The sequence below is a fragment of the Carcharodon carcharias genome, chromosome 1, assembly GCF_017639515.1.
Source record: "Carcharodon carcharias isolate sCarCar2 chromosome 1, sCarCar2.pri, whole genome shotgun sequence".
Lineage (NCBI taxonomy): Eukaryota > Metazoa > Chordata > Chondrichthyes > Lamniformes > Lamnidae > Carcharodon > Carcharodon carcharias.
This window is the reverse complement of record NC_054467.1, coordinates 42,509,676-42,526,283: the sequence shown is the minus strand read 5'-3', so window position 1 is coordinate 42,526,283 and position 16,608 is coordinate 42,509,676. Positions and strand designations below refer to the sequence as shown.

At 41.4% G+C, this 16,608-nt stretch overlaps 1 protein-coding gene across 1 annotated transcript in view; it reads left to right on the top strand.

Moving 5' to 3' along the window:
- adad1 (adenosine deaminase domain containing 1 (testis-specific)) overlaps positions 1–16,608 on the top strand; it is an 89,218-nt gene that overhangs the window by 30,509 nt on the left and 42,101 nt on the right. The window contains exon 8 of the mRNA XM_041175890.1: positions 11,640–11,766. Coding sequence (XP_041031824.1) covers positions 11,640–11,766 — 127 coding nt within the window. The remainder of the gene's footprint in view (positions 1–11,639; positions 11,767–16,608) is intronic.

Sequence of the window (16,608 nt, the reverse complement as noted above, 5' to 3'; positions counted from 1 at the left end):
ATCAGCTGAGTGGCCTTTACATTTTTCATGAAGCCTTATCCAAGGGTGGGATGAGGTGTCCATGATGAAATAAAACAAAAATAAAAATCATTGGGCAGCATTTTTATCATGTATATTTTCAGGTACCTGATTGGGATGCTTGGACATTTTTTTTTCTGCTTTTCAAAACTTTATTTGAGGAATTTTGGGTCTGCAGCTCTCTGAGGCAGCTGTCTGCCTTCAGGGAGCTTTCTCTCAGCGCTGGCCCTTGTCTGCGTTGTTGTCAGCACCTGCCCTCTTTCTGCCCCCACCTCAGCAGCATTGAGCTTTTTGGTGTGCAGTTCACATTTCAACGTAAAATCGTGGTCAGCGGTCTGTTCCCCCGCCAATCGCGCCCGCCAACCTAAAATTTCTGCCCCTGAGCTTAATCCAGGAGAAAATGGCCAGTGTCTCAGCCACATGCATCATCACATCAAGCGCATGCAAGAGCGGTGTGACATCCTGAAATGGGTTCAAGGCTCACTCAGTTGCCTGTAGCAGGCTGTTCAGAGCATAAGCACTGATCTCCATAGAGTACGCAAGGAGCTGCATGCCCACAACAGGACATTTGTGCTGGTGGCACAATAGTGGCTGGTAGGCATGCCAGCTTTCCCCAGCAGCCAGCCCCATCTAACTCACCTGAAAGCTAACACAGGGCAATGGAGGTTGGAGAACAAGATGAGGGTTCCCAGAACATTTAGGCATTTTCATCTTCCACTGCTTCCCCAGCCCCTCCGCCAGACCCCTTGTCTACGGTACGTCCTTCAGTGACAGCTGCAGAAATGCAGAGCCTGTGGTCTCAGGTAGGTCTCCAATGGTTGCATAATAAGGCTGGCCTCCTCTGACAGTGTAGCTCTTTCGCGGCCCTCTGGCCCCTCCATAAATGCTCCTCCATATTATGGCGCATGCAGCAAATTATTCTCAACGTCCTTGTTGGCAAGCACAGGAGTGCTCCTCCAAAGAGGTCAAGGCACCTGAACCATATCTTCAACAGGCCAATAGCCTGCTTGATGACGATCCTCATCTGCAAGTAGCTGTTGTAGCAACATTGGGCCCCATTTCTGGTGGCCTCGATAGCACCTCGCCTCCTTAATAGGTACCCTTTGACACCAGAAGCCAATCACAGACCTGGGGTCGTGGCTGGAAAAGTTGCTATAAGCATGACTGCTTCAGAATAAGAGTCTTGGGAAACGTGCACTTACATGCAGGAAGGCTTTATTATGGTTCTTATTTATTATTTATTGCAGCTATGAGGAAAGATTGGATAGGCTGGGGTTGTTTTCCTTGGAACTGAGGAGTGACCTGATTGAGGTGTACAAGATAATGAGGGACCTAGATATTGTAGACAGGGATGCTTTGTTTCCCTTAGTGAAGAGATCAGTTACCAGGGGGCACAGATTTAAGGTGATTGATGGAAGGATTAGAGGGGACATGAGGAAAAACATCTTCACCCAGAGGGTGGTGGGTTTTTGGAATTTGCTACTTGGTTTGGTGGTGGAGGCCGAAACCCTCAGCTCACTTAAAAGTTACCTGGATCTGCACCTAAAATGCTGTAACCTGCAAGGCTATGGACCGGGTGCTGGAAGATGGGATTAGAACGGGCAACTAGGTTTTTATTATTTTTCAGCCAGCACAGACGTGATGGACTGAATGGCCTCTTCTTGTCATAACTTTTCTATGTTTACATGCAACCTGCATGTTGATGGAGTGGAATAATTTTCTGTTCAAAAATATCTCCGGCTGCTGCATTTGTGCCCATACAGCGAATGGTACCGTCTACCACTCCTTCAATTTGTGGGAAGCTGACTATGGAGGCAAAGGCCGTTGCCCTCTCTGCCTGCGATGCCACATCTGTGGGAAAGTTGAAGTGTTTCCCCACCTGAGCAAAGAATAAGTCGGTGATGCACTGGTGAGCTGATTGAGAGATGCCTTAGAGGTTAGTGGCCAATTCCTGGAAGGAGCTAGAAATTGAGGGCCATGGTAACCCTGAGTGCAACAGACAGGGCATGGGGTTTGGTACCCACTCAGCACTTAGCGAGCCTGGTAGTCTACCATCTCCCTCTTATCTGCCTGAGGCGAGGAATACTCCTGAGAGGCCCTTGACTTTCACAACACACACCCCCACCCTTGTAATCTGGCAGCAGTTTTTATCTCTGAACAAGGCTTTTGTGTTCAAAATTTAACATTGCAGAACTCTGGACAAGGGAAAAGCACATTTTTAGGAGGCTTTCATAAGCTTTCATGACACCACCATAAATTTGTGACTTCTGCGCCGCAGGTTAAGGCACTTGCAGAGCGAAAATTGCATTAGCTGTCCACTAATTTTAACTGAGCCACCAGATATGATGATTCAAACTTGTGCAAACCTTCCCCCTTTCTCCCCCCGGCAAATGATTTTGTCCAGGAATGGGGCCAAGACTTCTGCTTCCAGGTCCCATACACCATTTTTAAAGGTCCGCAAAATCTTTCCAATTCCACAAAAATCCGCCTCAGAGTCTGCAGCAATAAGGCCAGTTGCCTTTTTTTTTGTGTCCAGGTGTTAATGCTCGCCTTTGGCTTTGAATAAGTTTCAATTCGGATTTCTGTCTCCATGATAAGCTGGTCCCATTGGGTTTGTTTACAAGCAGAATTAGTACAACTTCACACCATTCACCATTCCGAAGCATTCCATTTTGCCTTAAAAGAGATTGTTTAAAACATAGCCATATTATAAAATCTAGCAGTCATAACAATATAGGGATAGACAGATCAGGAAGGTGAATGTGTGGCTGAAAAATTTAATGGCGCACCAATACTGGGATGCGAAGGATCTGTGCCACTGAGATTGGTTCCACCTAAACCAGCAAGGTTCCAGAGTCCTAGCAGGCAGGATAAATAGAGCAGTGGATAAGACTTTAAACGAGTAAGACTTGGGGAGGGATCTGGTGAAAATAAAATATGCCTAAAGACAAAAGAAATAGAAGATGACAATAATGGTCAGATCAAAGTAAGGAATAAGAGTAACACAAATGGTCAAAAAACAGGTACAGTTACAGATCCTAATTATAAAATGATCATTAAAAATAAAATGAGCGGAACATTGAATCCCATACAGTAATGTGCACAACTTAGGAAATAAAACGGGACCTGTGGGCAGTAATTCATGACAAGAAACTAGATATAGTAGGGGGTAACTGAAACATGGTTACATAAATAATAGGACTGTCAGTTAAATATTGCAAGATACAATGTACTTAGTATGGATAGAAAAGGGAAGAAGATAGATGTTTTATTACAGATAATATGAAAGTTGTAAAAAGAATGTACGTTAAGATTGAAACGGATTCGTATGAATAGACATTAAGGCTAAGAAGGGATTGACCACCTAGTTGTAAAGGGAAAGAGGAGAAATATGTAAGCAAATCTATAAAATGAGAACGGGTGATGAATGAGTGCTATGCTAATAAGACACATCTGTTTGAAAGTCTGAATTTAGTGCACAACTTTGGTCTTAATTGCTGATTATCATAATTTGAACTTGCTTAGAGATGTTAGATCAAAAAACTGCATTGCATCTGAAACAATACATAAGACATAAGAGCAGAAATTAAGCCATTTGGCCCATTGAGTCTGCTCTGCCATTCAATCATGGCTGATAAGTTTCTCAACCCCATTCTCCTGCCTTCTCCCCATGACCTTTGATCCCCTTACCAATCAAGAACCTATCGATCTCGATCTTAAATACACTCAATGACCTTGCCTCCACAGTCTTCTGTGGCAATGAATTCCATAGATTCACCACTCTCTGGCTAAAGAGGTTTCTCCTCATCTCTGTTCTAAAAGGTCTTCTCTTTATAATGAGGCTGTGCCCTCGGGTCCTAGTCTCTCCTACTAATGGAAACATCTTCCCCACGTCCACTCGATCCAGGCCTTTCAGTATTCTGTAAGTTTCAATCAGATCCCCCCTCATCCTTCTAAACTCCATCGAGTATAGACCCAGGGTCCTCAAACGTTCCTCATATGTTAAGCCTTTCATTCCTGGGATCATTCTTGTGAACCTCCTCTGGACCCTCTCCAGGGCCAATACATCCTTCCTGAGATACGGGGCCCAGAATTGCTCACAATATTCTAAATGTGGTCTGACCAGAGCCTTATAAAGCCTCAGCAGCACATCCCTGCTTTTATATTCTAGTCCTCTCAAAATAAGTGCCAACATTGCATTTGCCTTCCTAACTACTGACTCAACCTGCAAGTTAACCTTAAGAGAACCCTGGACTAGGACTACCAAGTCCCTTTGCACTCCAGATTTCTGAATTCTCTCCCCATTTAGAAAGTAGTCTATGCCTCTATTCTTCCTACCAAAGTGCATGACCTCACACTTCCCCACGTTGTATTCCATCTGCCACTTCTTTGCCCATTCTCCTAACCTGTCCAAATCCTTCTGCAGCCTTGCCGCCTCCTCAATCCTACCTGTCCCTCCACCTATCTTTGTATCATCTGAAAACTTAGCCAGGATGCCTTCAGTTCCTTCATCTAGATCATTAATGTATAAAGTAAAAAGTTGTGGTCCCAACACTGACCCCTTTGGAACTCCACTAGTCACCGGCCGCCATCCTGAGAAGACCCCCTCTCTGCCTCATGCCAGACAGCCACTCTTCTATCCATGCTAGTATCTTGCCTCTAACACTATGGGCTCTTAGCTTACTGAGCAGCCTCCTGTGCAGCACCTTTTCAAAGGCCTGGAAGTCCAAGTAGATAACATCCATTGGCTCTCCTTTGTCTAACCTACTCATTACCTCCTCAAAGAATTCTAACAGATTTGTCAGGCATGACCTCCCCTTGATGAAACCATGCTAACTTTACCCTATTTTACCATGCATTTCCAAGTATTCTGAAATCTTAGCCTTAATAATGGTCTCTAAAATCTTACCAACGACCGAGGTCAGGCTAATTGGCCTATAATTTCCTGTCTTTTGCCTTATTCCCTTCTTAAACGGGGGGGTTACATTAGCAATTTTCCAGTCCTCTGGGACCCTCCCTGACTCCAGTGATTCCTGAAAGATCACCACTAATGCCTCCACTATCTCTTCAGCTATCTCCTTCAGAACTCTGGGGTGTAATCCATTGGGTCCAGGTGATTTATCCACCTTCAGACCTTTCAGTTTTCCTAGCACCTTCTCCTTGGTAATGGCCACCATACTCACCTCTGCCCCCCGACTCTCTTGAACTTTGGGGATGTCACTCGTGTCTTCCATTGTGAAGACTGACGCGGACTACCTATTCAGTTCCTCTGCCATTTCTTTGTTCCCCACTACTACTTCTCCAGCGCATTTTCTGGCGGTCCAATGTCCACTTTTGAGCCTGTCTTACCCTTTATAAATCTTAAAAAAATAACTTGCAATCTTCTTTTATATTACTGGCTAGTTTACCCTCATATTTAATCTTCTCCCTCCTTATTTCTTTTTTAGTTGTCCTCTGTTGGTCTTTGTAGGCTTCCCAATCCCCTGGTTTCCCATTGCTCTTTGCCGCATTGTCTGCTTTCTCTTTAGCTTTTATGCTGTCCCTACCTTCCCTTGTGAGCCATGGTTGCCTCGTCCTCCCTTTAGTATGCTTCTTCTTCCTAGGGATGAATTTTTGCTGTGCCTCCCAAATTACTCCCAGAAACTCCTGCCATTGTTGTTCCACTGTCTTTCCTGCTAGGCTCATCTCCCAGTCACTTCTGGCCAGTTCCTCCCTCGTGCCTCTGTAGTTGCCTTTATTCAACTGTAATACCATTATATCTGATTCCAGCTTTTTCCTCTCCAGGGACCTCCAGGCAATAATTCATAGCAAGGAGCCAGATGTAGTGGGAAATTTTCATGGAGTAATATATGTGGTATCTAGCAACCCCTTGCATAAATGATGTGGAATGTTCTAGCTGGCATTTTATGATAGTCCAGGGATCAAGGGAGACGGAACACAGTTTCGGCACTGGAACTTCTGGCAGAAGAGAATTTTCCTGTGCCTGTAGGGAGAAAGGATGCCACCTCATCTTCCTGTTTCCCCCCCGTGCAGCAGCTGATGTAGCTTTGTCTGGCCTCATGCCCTCCCATTACTTGCCTAGACTAAGGGGGAGGGATCTCTAGCAAAATGCCCAGTACTGCTAGTGATTCCTGTAAGATGTTCAGCAAGTTGGAGTAGAAAAGCACTTATTCCTTTTAGGTGAAATCCTCAAAATTTGCAAATTTGCTCGGATGTTGAAGTCTTGACAAAGTGTCACAGTCTCCAGACGTGTTCCCAGATCTTCTTCACAGCTTTGGCAGCAATGAACATGAAATAGTGAGTATCCTTTTCAGTAGCATGCAAAATCCAAATCAACATCTTGTTTACTCCCAAACTACTGATTGCTGTTAGCAGAGTGCATTAGTGTTAGCCACCAAAATGCTGTACAGCCTCCTTAATGAGCACTAATGGGCATTTTCAATGGCAGCCAACTCCTTAACAAGCCTTCAGGCAGCTGTTCCGAGCTCAGGCTTCATTTCCTTTACCAAGATGATAACTTGAGCAAGACCCCCTTCTTGGCCACCTCAGAAGATCATCAGCAACTGCCAAAAAATTGTCGCATCACTAATTATGGGAGGTGTCAACTACCACTTGATAAACTGGCAAGAGTTAGGAAAAAGTGAGTGGAAATTTTACTGTATGTTCAACACTTTTTTTTTAAACCTGGTATGTAAGAAGCCAAACGAGAGAAATTGTCATTGGATCTCATAATGGGAAGTGAACCAGAACAGATAAGTGAGAGAAGCATTGGGGAACATCTGTTAATAGTGACCACAACATCATAAGAATTATGCTAAGATAATGATTGAGAGAGACATAAGATAAAGCCTAAAGTAATAAATGAGAAAACTTCTAATTTTGACAGGACCAGGACAGAGCTAGAGAAGGTAAACTGGAAACAAAATTGAGTTGTTAAAAAATATTTTACACCAGTTCTATCAGTAGAGTTTGGGACTAATATTGTTACCATCCTTGATAACTTTTAAAAAGAAATTCAAACTTCCAGTGAATGACTGAAATGATCACATGACATGATTCCATGTTTTAAGATTTTTACTGTAACAAACTAAAAACACATCAGCTAAACATTGTTTCAGTAGGCAACTTGTATGCTAAACTACTGAAAAGATCCCCAATTTAATTTTTGCAATGACTGAAATTCTCCCTCCGTTCTGTGCCTTAAGTAGACAGTTCATTCTCCAGGAACCAGTCCAAAGCTATTCTCAGCTCATTTTTCCTTTTCCAGCCAGATAACTTCTACCCCCTGAACTGATTTTCACTGTGAAGGACGAATTGAAGATCCCTCCCTCTAGCCAAAATTAGATGAATCTTCGAACTTTGTTTAAATCCTCAAACTTGGCCTCTAAAGTCCGAGTGTGAGCGCTCATCCACATCTTGCATGGTGAACAGCAGAGACTTGTTGCCTCTATCTCTCTCAGATTTTTGCACACTGCACATGTCTGTGAGGCTCAGTGATTTTCAGAAAGACCTGCAACTGAATCCTACAGTGACTTCCTATAGACCTTCCCCTCCCAAAGCCCATCCCCAAGGCAATGTAAATCACATGGGCCTTATATCCAGGTAGAAATGTTAATTAGCTATCCTCTAGACACCCCCCCCCAATTTGTTCTGTCTTAGAATTTAATAGTTTAAAGTATAACCTTTGCAAAAACCTGACATTCCTAACACCTCCCTGGGACTTGGGGACTAACAATTTATCCATGCTGCGTTTGTTGCCAAAGCCATGCATATGCAGTTCTAGTGTTTTACTCTGGACAAGGTTAAGAAGCATGGGGCAGGGTTGTGGTCTGGAAGCTGGTAAGTATGGATTTCTTTGACCATCTTTGAGTTTTAACCCCTGCCAGTGTGAAACTTCTTGTATAAAATTAGGAAAGGGAAATAATAAATTGGGCATTTAATGTAAAATTAACTGTTATAGGAATGTTAATCTATAATAATGTAATTGCATGGGTCCCTAACACAGTCCAATGTTCTAGATTTTTAGAATCATGTTTCACAAAGCACCCCAAAGAATTGTGTAAGAAATTGGCACTGATGACAAGAAAGCAGACCCTAAGAATTCCCTCCCCTGTGAACTCCCCATCACTGACTTAACTTTGATCTGTTCCCTCCAGCCACAACATTAATCTCACTGCTACTCAGCAGCAGCCTTTACTGGAGCTTTCCCCACCTGACATACAGCCCAGACTTCTGGGGGGAGTTTTCCCAGGCAAGGTAAGGAGGTTTTTTGTCCATGAAATTCTTGAAATTGATGTCGGCCTTGGATCCCTGCTACATTGTCCCATTGCCTGACAGGTGTGACATCATTGGTCTGCGCACATGCAGAAATTCAATGTGCATGTGCAGTCGGGTATCAGCAACCATCTTTCATTGGCAGGAGACAGTGTTTATCCACCATTAGCATAGGTGCCCTGGTCTTTGTTTGTAAATGTGAATATTTTGCACCACCTTCCCAGTGAAAGTTAAAGATTCCCCCTTTAACAACCAAACCACTTAGGCTTGTTGTCAGCAGAATTCAGAGCGGATCACATGGCCCCCTTCAGTCCTCCATTCTATCTTAAATTAAAAACACAATCCCAAAACATAATCATATAAACTTGGTATTCGCAACAATATCTTCCACTAAAAAGCAAGAATAAATTAGCCAATAACAAAACAGCACAGATGAATAAAGAGATAAAGGTAAAGTTGAAATGAAGTAAAAGGCATACACCATGTATATGGACAAAGGAGAGAGTGACAAAAGGAAATTCAGAGTCAGCAAAGAAATTTTAAAAAGAGAAAGCATAGAGCTACAAACTTAAACTATCTAAGTTTATAACAATAAATAAAGTATTCTACAGACACACATAAATAACCAAAGAAAAATCATAAGGATAGGGACATGATGAGATGCATAAGATAAATCTAAATGTGACATCGAATTACCAGAAATAAATAATTATTTAGGTTCGCTGGTAAATACTGAGGCAAGCAAGGTGGAAGTGACATTCGAACAGGAGATCAAAATGTATACCAAATCAAATAGAGAGAGGATAAAATCCTTGGTCTGAATGGATTGTATCCTCACATATTAAAAGTAATTGGGGAAGAAAAAAGAGATCAAAGCAAAAAACTGCGGATGCTGGAAACCTGAAACAAAAATACCTGGAAAAACTCAGCAGGTCTGACAGCATCTGTGGAGAGGAATACAATTAACGTTTCGAGTTCATATGATTCTTCACCAGATATAAATAAAAATAGAAAAGAGGTGAAATATAAGCTGAAAATATAAGAAAAAACAGAGGCACTATTACATAGCCTTTTCTCATGATTTTCATATGGTGTCAGAGGACTATTAGACAGCTAAAGCTTGTATTTTTTTAAAAAGATGGAACAAATATAAGAAACTAGCCCAGTTAGTTCAAAAGTTTGTGGTAGGAAAAGTAATGAAAAATGTACTAGAAAGGCATTTAGAAAATACCACAAAGATGTCAGCATGGATTGTAGAAAGGAAGTTCATGCTTGAACAACCTCTTGTATTCTTTGAAGAATAACAGAGTTGACAAGAGTAATGTAGTTGAGGTAATGTATTTGGATTTTCAAAATAATTTTGACAACTTGCTGCATAGTAGATTTGTCCAAAGTCAGATCATGTGGGGTCAGAACAACTAACAATGATTAATGAAATGGTTATAAAACAGTTACGGTAATGCTGGGGATGACTGTTGGTTCATTATATACATGAATGATTTGGACTTGAATCAGAAGTATAACATCAACAGTTGTGAACACCAAATTGGGGGTTATAGTTAATACTGAGGAGGACTGAGACAAAATCCTGGAAGACATCAACAAGCTTGCAGAATGACTATGCGATTGACAAATTAATTTTTATACAGATAAATGTGCAATGGTGCATTTTGGTAGAATGATTAAGGAGGCTACACACTGTTTGAAAAATTAAGGCATAACTTGTCAGAGGAGTAAAGGCAATCTAGGGTTACGATCCCCAGGGGAAACCGAAAACCAAATTTATCAAATAACCCTCAAATGAAGAAATTACCAACAAGGTTTCACTTTTTATAATTTTTACTTCAACGTGAATCAGAACCAGTGCAAAGTAAATATGCAAATGATACTTCAAATATAGAGGTAAATTTCTCATTGATCAATACAATAAAGATATGTCTTATTTATGAAGAGCTTTCACCACCTAGTTTCACAAAGGGGTATGATTATCATCAGCAAAGCACACTTCTGCCAGTCCTCTTTCCCTTGGACCATGACAGTTCCGATGATATAGCTCTCCAGAGTTCTTTTTCAGCTGACCACCCAGTAACACCTTGGTTCATAGTTTGGCCACTTCTGGAAAAACACCCAGTGTTTTAGGGTCCCTGAGCTATTCATAGCTTTCCAGGTTTTAGACCTTTTTAACCAGCTCGCACAGTGCCTCCAAGAGCTCTTGCCTCTTTTTCTGCCAAAACAGGAAAGCTAACTTCTGCCTGAGAGAGATTTGCTTATTCTCCCTACAGGAATTTGGTATGTTCCTCTCTCTGTCTCTGTCTGCATCTTTGTCTTCACCCTGCAGCTCCTCTGCTTGTGGTTCTTCTTTATGTCTGCCAGCCACACACCTTCTTTCTTAACTTCCTTCCTGTCGGTCTGCTTCCAGGTCAAGGGTTGCCAGATCACATGAGTCAGTATTTCTTCTTATCCAAGAAAATTAAAATTGATCCCATTACAATTTATGTAAACTCTTAGTACTTTTCAAACATTCTGAAAAACAATCTCAGATGCTGCAGACTTTTTAAAGAAATTACAAATTTTCCTCACTACTGCTTCCAGGTCACAGGTCATCACAGGATTTACAAATCATTCAACGTAGTGATGCATGTTAATAAAGTTATTAAATAAAAAGCACTGGGATTCATTTCCGGTGATAGAATTGAAAAGCAGAGACGATATGTTAAATTATAGAACCTTGGTTAGACCACATTTGAGTACTATGAACTATCCTGGTCTCCATATTAATAAAAGGATATCGAGATATTGAAGAAGGTGCAAAAATGATTTTCTAGTATGATGCTAGAACTAAGAGGTTATACTTACCAAGAAAGATTGCGCAAATTGAGATCCTTTTCTCTAGAAAAGAGAAGGCGGAGGATTGACCTGGTAGTCTTTAAGATTATGAAAGGCTTTGATCGGGCAAATGTAGAGAAGATGTTTCCACTTGTGGGGGAGACCAAAACCAGGGGCTCTAATACAATATAGTCACTAATAAATCCAATAGGGAATTCAAGAGAAACCTCTTTATCTGGGTAATGTTTAGAATGTCGAACTCAATACCATAAGGAATAGTTGAGGTGAATAACATGGATGCATTTAAGAGGAAGCTTGATAAAGAAGTGAGAGAGAAAGGAATAGGTTATGCTAATAGGATTAGATGTGGAGTGGTAGGAGGAGACCTGCATGGAGCGTAAACATTGTCACCAACCTGTTGGGCCCAATGGCCTATTTGTGTGTTGTATATTCTGAACAACATATATATATTCTATGTAACTAATTTTCCATTGAGAATTATATTAAGTTTTTAAATTTAGATGGACAGCCTTATGAAGTTGTTGCAGTTGGAACAGGAGAAATGAACTGCAATGATCCTTTATTTTCTGAAGGCCGAATCGTGCATGATTCCCATGCTGTAGTTACTGCAAGACGCTCATTATTGAGGTAAAGTATATAATATTCTAAATTCAGAAAGTCGGTACACAATTTCATTGTTGGAAATAGCACGATAGGTAAAGATAAAACTTTTTTAGTGCCTGATGGCTGCAATGTAAGTTGTAAAACAAAGTCAGCCTGCTGCCTCATATGACATCTACATAAGCCTGAAACAAAAGAAAACAAAGCTTGCATTTATATAAGATCTCTCAACCTGCAGTCCTGCTCTAGAACCTTGAGAGCAAATTCTAGGCTGATGTTTGCGTGCAGTACTGAAGGATTGCAGTACTGAGGGATTGCTACACTGTTGGCAATGCTGTCTGTCAAAGTAGATTTTGAACCCCCATGTCTGATCAACATGCTTATCTTGACTTAAAAGATCCAATGGCACTTTTTGTTTTTGGAAATAGAGCAGAGAATTCTCTCCTGATGCCCTGATTAATATTTATCCCTCAACCAACATCACTGAAGAGACACACTGACCATTACATTGTTAATATTTCTAAGGTCTTGGTTTACGCAAGTTTGTTGCTATGTGTCCCATATTATAAGTGACTACACTTCAAAAAAAAGTGCTTATTGGCTGCAAAATATTTTTGGGGTTTTGGGGTCAAGAAAAGCTATATAAATGCAATTCTTACTTTCTGTTAGTTTGAAATTTGTATTGTTTTATTAATTTGTTATTGCGAAAAAGTAGAAAGCATTTTGAATAATTTTACAAAGCTTGGTCTGAGGTATCAAAATGACAGTGGCCTGTTGCAATATTTGAATAAAATATAAAATAACCAGCTTCCTGTGTGGTGTAATGTTTTGTTCCTGTGCATTTTTCCCATTGGAAATGCACCAGAAAAAGAATGGGGATTTCTTTGAAAAGTGGCTCACTTTGGCTCCAACCATTATTAAGACTGATGCTAGCTACACCATTGGAAGTGAGAGTTCTGCTGGGGTGTAAAGTTGCTGTGGACACATGATGCTACTGGGCTTGTGGTGCTCGGGTCTCTTTGCAAAGCCATTGCAATCACTCCAACTTGCAATCCCCTCGCTCAGGAGTCAGGACTGAGAGGTGAGTTTAAACAGCTGCAGAGCTCAGGAAATCCCACCCTGTGTTACTCCCAGAGGGAGAGGGAATAGATTGGGAGTTGAAGAGCATGGGTTCTGGCCCAGGTCCCGAAAGAAGTAAAACCTTCTCTCTCACTGCAAGCGACACTACTCCATCTCAGGATAATCAAAATGTAAATCTGATAATCCAAAGGCTCTTTTCAGAGCCACCCATGGCTCTGATTAGTGTCGAAGGGACTTGGGGATGGACATATTATAACAGATTCATCTGTTTCTGATCTGTTCACTTGTTTTCCATTACCTCTCTTGATTATGGTATGCTTCCCTCTGGTCCACCCGGGCAATTTTTCACCCCAACCATTTTGGGTAGATCTTGACCTTGTCTGATATTGTAAAACGGGTGATGCCGAGTTAGCGACCCATTTTGCACCTCTCCCGTATTGTTCTCCCCCTTTTTCCATTACTGCAAGAAAGTCAAGATCTATCCTCGTGTCTCTCCTCTCTCCCCCCACCACCACCAAGCCTCAAACACCTGCTCTGGCAATGTGCACCCTGTCCAAATCTATGCCTACAACTATAAAAAATAATCTAATATCAGAAAATTGGGTAACTATCTGAAATAAAAACAATGCTGGAAACACCTAGGTCAGGCAGCGAAGAGAGTTACGGTTTCAAGTCAATAAGCTTACATCAAAAACATCTATTTGAGCCTGTTTAAGACCCACCATTATCCATTATTTACACTGAACCCATAGCAGAAAATCTAGACACTCAAAAAGTGCAAAGAAGCATCAAGACATAAATACATACAACTTCCTTGATTTAAAAATAATTTGCATAAAAGGAACTATGTGATTGAAGTATTGGCAACTCACAGTTCTTTCTTATTAGATTTGGCTTGGTAATATTTTGTGGTCTTGTTGGCTCTTTTGTGGTCTTGTTATAAGGACCTGTTTGCATTATACTGTCTTATTGACACATTAAAATGACTAAACGTGCATAGATTTCAATAGACAATTTCAGATCTCTGGCATTTTGTATTCAGTGCAAATACTTATTGTTGCTTACAATGTGATCTCCTTTACATTGGGGAGACCAGACGCAGATTGGTTGACTGCTTTGCAGAACACCTCCGTCCTTCTGCAAGGATGACCCTGAGGGTCTGGTGGCCAATCATTTTAATTTGCCACCTTACTCTTATGCTGACATCTGTCTTGGGGTGCTGCATTGTTCCAGTGAAGCTCAACATAAGCTTCCAGACTCAACATTAAACTCACCAATTTCAGCACCCACCCAACCCCTCCCCTCCACCCTGTTTTCTTTTGCTTTCTAACAGCAGCACACCTACTTTAGGTATATTTTTTGTTTCTTTTCCTATCCCACCACCATTCCCTTTGGCCTTGTAAGACTAATTCTTCTGTCATTCAATTTCTCCTGTCTTCCAGCTGATCCCTTTTGTCCTTGCCCCACAACAATCCCTCTACCCCCCCGCCCCCTTGCTGAAAACCTATTACCTGTCTGACTTTTCCCAGTTCTGATGAAAGGTCATTGACCTGAGATATTAATTGTGTTTCCTTCTCTACAGATGCTGCCAACCTCCTAAGTATTCCCCATTTTGTGATATTGGTTTATTTTGCCACTAAGTATTTGTGAAAGAAATCTGTTAATCACACTCCCTTCAAGGCTCAATGAAAGCACCTAAATATGTAACACATACTCCTTTAAAATAAAGAAAGCCCCACAAAGAAGATATTTTATTTCTGTTCTGCTAATGGCATCTTGATACACTGTCAACAATTGAACATAACATAAGAAGTAGGAGCAGGAGTGGACCATATGGGCCATTGACCCTGCTCTGCCATTGCTACATTAACTCCACCATCCTATCCAATCCCAAGAATACAAAAAATATGAGCAAGAGCAGACCATACACCCCGTCGATCTGCTCCGCCATCTAATGTGATCATGGCTGATCTCAGGCTTCAACTCCACTTTTCCATCTGCTCCCCCCTTACCCTTAATTCCCTGACAGACCAAAAGTCTGCCCATCCCAGCCTTAAATGTATTCAGCAATAGAACATCCACAATTCTCTGGGGTAGAGATTTCCAAAGATTCATAATCCCTTGAGTGAAACAATTTCTCCTATCTCAGTCCTAAATGAGTGGTCCCTTATCCTGAGACTGTGCCCTCGTGTTTTAGATTCCCCGACCAGTGGAAACAATCTCTCAGCACCTACCCTATCAAATCCCTTCAAAATCTTGTATGTTTGAATGAGATCGCCTCTCATTCTTCTAAACTCCAGAGAATATAGGCCCAGTTTATTCTCTCGTCACAGGGCAATCCCATCATCCCAGGGATCAATCTAGTGAATCATCACTGTAGCACCTTCATTGCAAGTATATTCTTCTTTAAATATGGCGACCAAAATGGCACACACTATTACAGATGTGGTCTTACCAAAGCCCTGTACAATTGTAGCAAGACAATTTTATTCTTATATTCCATTACCTTTGCAATAAAGGCCAACATGCCATTTGCCTTCCTAATTGTTTGCTGTACCTGCAAGCAAACTTTGAGTTCCTTGTACGAGCACACCAATGTCTCTCTGAATATCAACATTTACAAGTTTAATTCCTTTCAAAAATTATTTTGCTTTTCTATTTTTACAACCAAAGTGAATAATCTCTCACTTGTCCACCTTATACTCCATCTGCCATCTTATTGCCCACTTGCTTAATCTGTCTATATCTCTTTGGAGCCTCTCTGTCTTCTTCACAGCTTACATTTCCACCTACCTTTGTATTGTCAGCAGACTTAGATACATTCCTCTCTGTTTCTTCATCTTAGACATTAATACAGATTGTAAATAGCTGAAGCTCCAGCACTGCTCCTTGTCACAGCCTGGCAACTTGCAAATGTCATGTTTATGCCTACCCTTGGTTACCTGCCTGTTAGCCAAAGCTCTATCCATACTCCTAACTCAATGAGCCCATATCTTCTCTATAACCTTTAGTGTGGCATTTTACCAAATGCTTTTTGGAAATTCAGGCCTACTACATCTACTGGTTCTCCTTTATGTACCCTTTTTACATCACCAAAAAAACTAAAATTTGTCAACACTATTTTTCGTTCATAAAACCATGTTGTCTTGTTCTAGTCATGCTATGCGTTTCTAAGTGCATTGTTAAGACTTCCTTAATGATGGATTCCAGCATTTTCCCAATGACTGATGTCAGGCTAACTGGCCTGTAGTTCCTTGTTTTCTCTCTCCCTCCTTTCTTGAATAGCAGTGTTATGTCTGCCAACTTCCAATGTAATGGGACGGTTTCTGAATCTAAGGCATTCTGGTAAATCCTAGCCAGCATGCTATCTCGGCAACTATCTCTTCTAGAATCCTAAGATGTAGGTCATCAGGCCCTGGGGTTTTGTTGGATTTTAGTTCCTTAAGTTTCCCCAATATTTTTTCTCTGATATTAATTACCTTAATTTCCTCACTCTTTATAGCCCCTCGATTATCCTCTATTTCTGGTATGCAACATGTGTCGTCCACTGTGAAGACTTGAAGGTCGGTATTTTATAGCCTGCACCATGGCAGGTTTGGAAGTGGGGAGGGCATTTATTCGGGCAGGAAGGTGGCAGCTGGGGACTTTGCCACCTTCCTGTCTCCATTTCATTTAAGTTTGCAAATAGCCTTCCTACCACACTGCCAATTGAGGAACTTAAGTGGCGGGATAGTGGTTAAGAGGGTGACAGGAGGTTTGGAGGGGGAATGGGATGACGATATAGGGGGG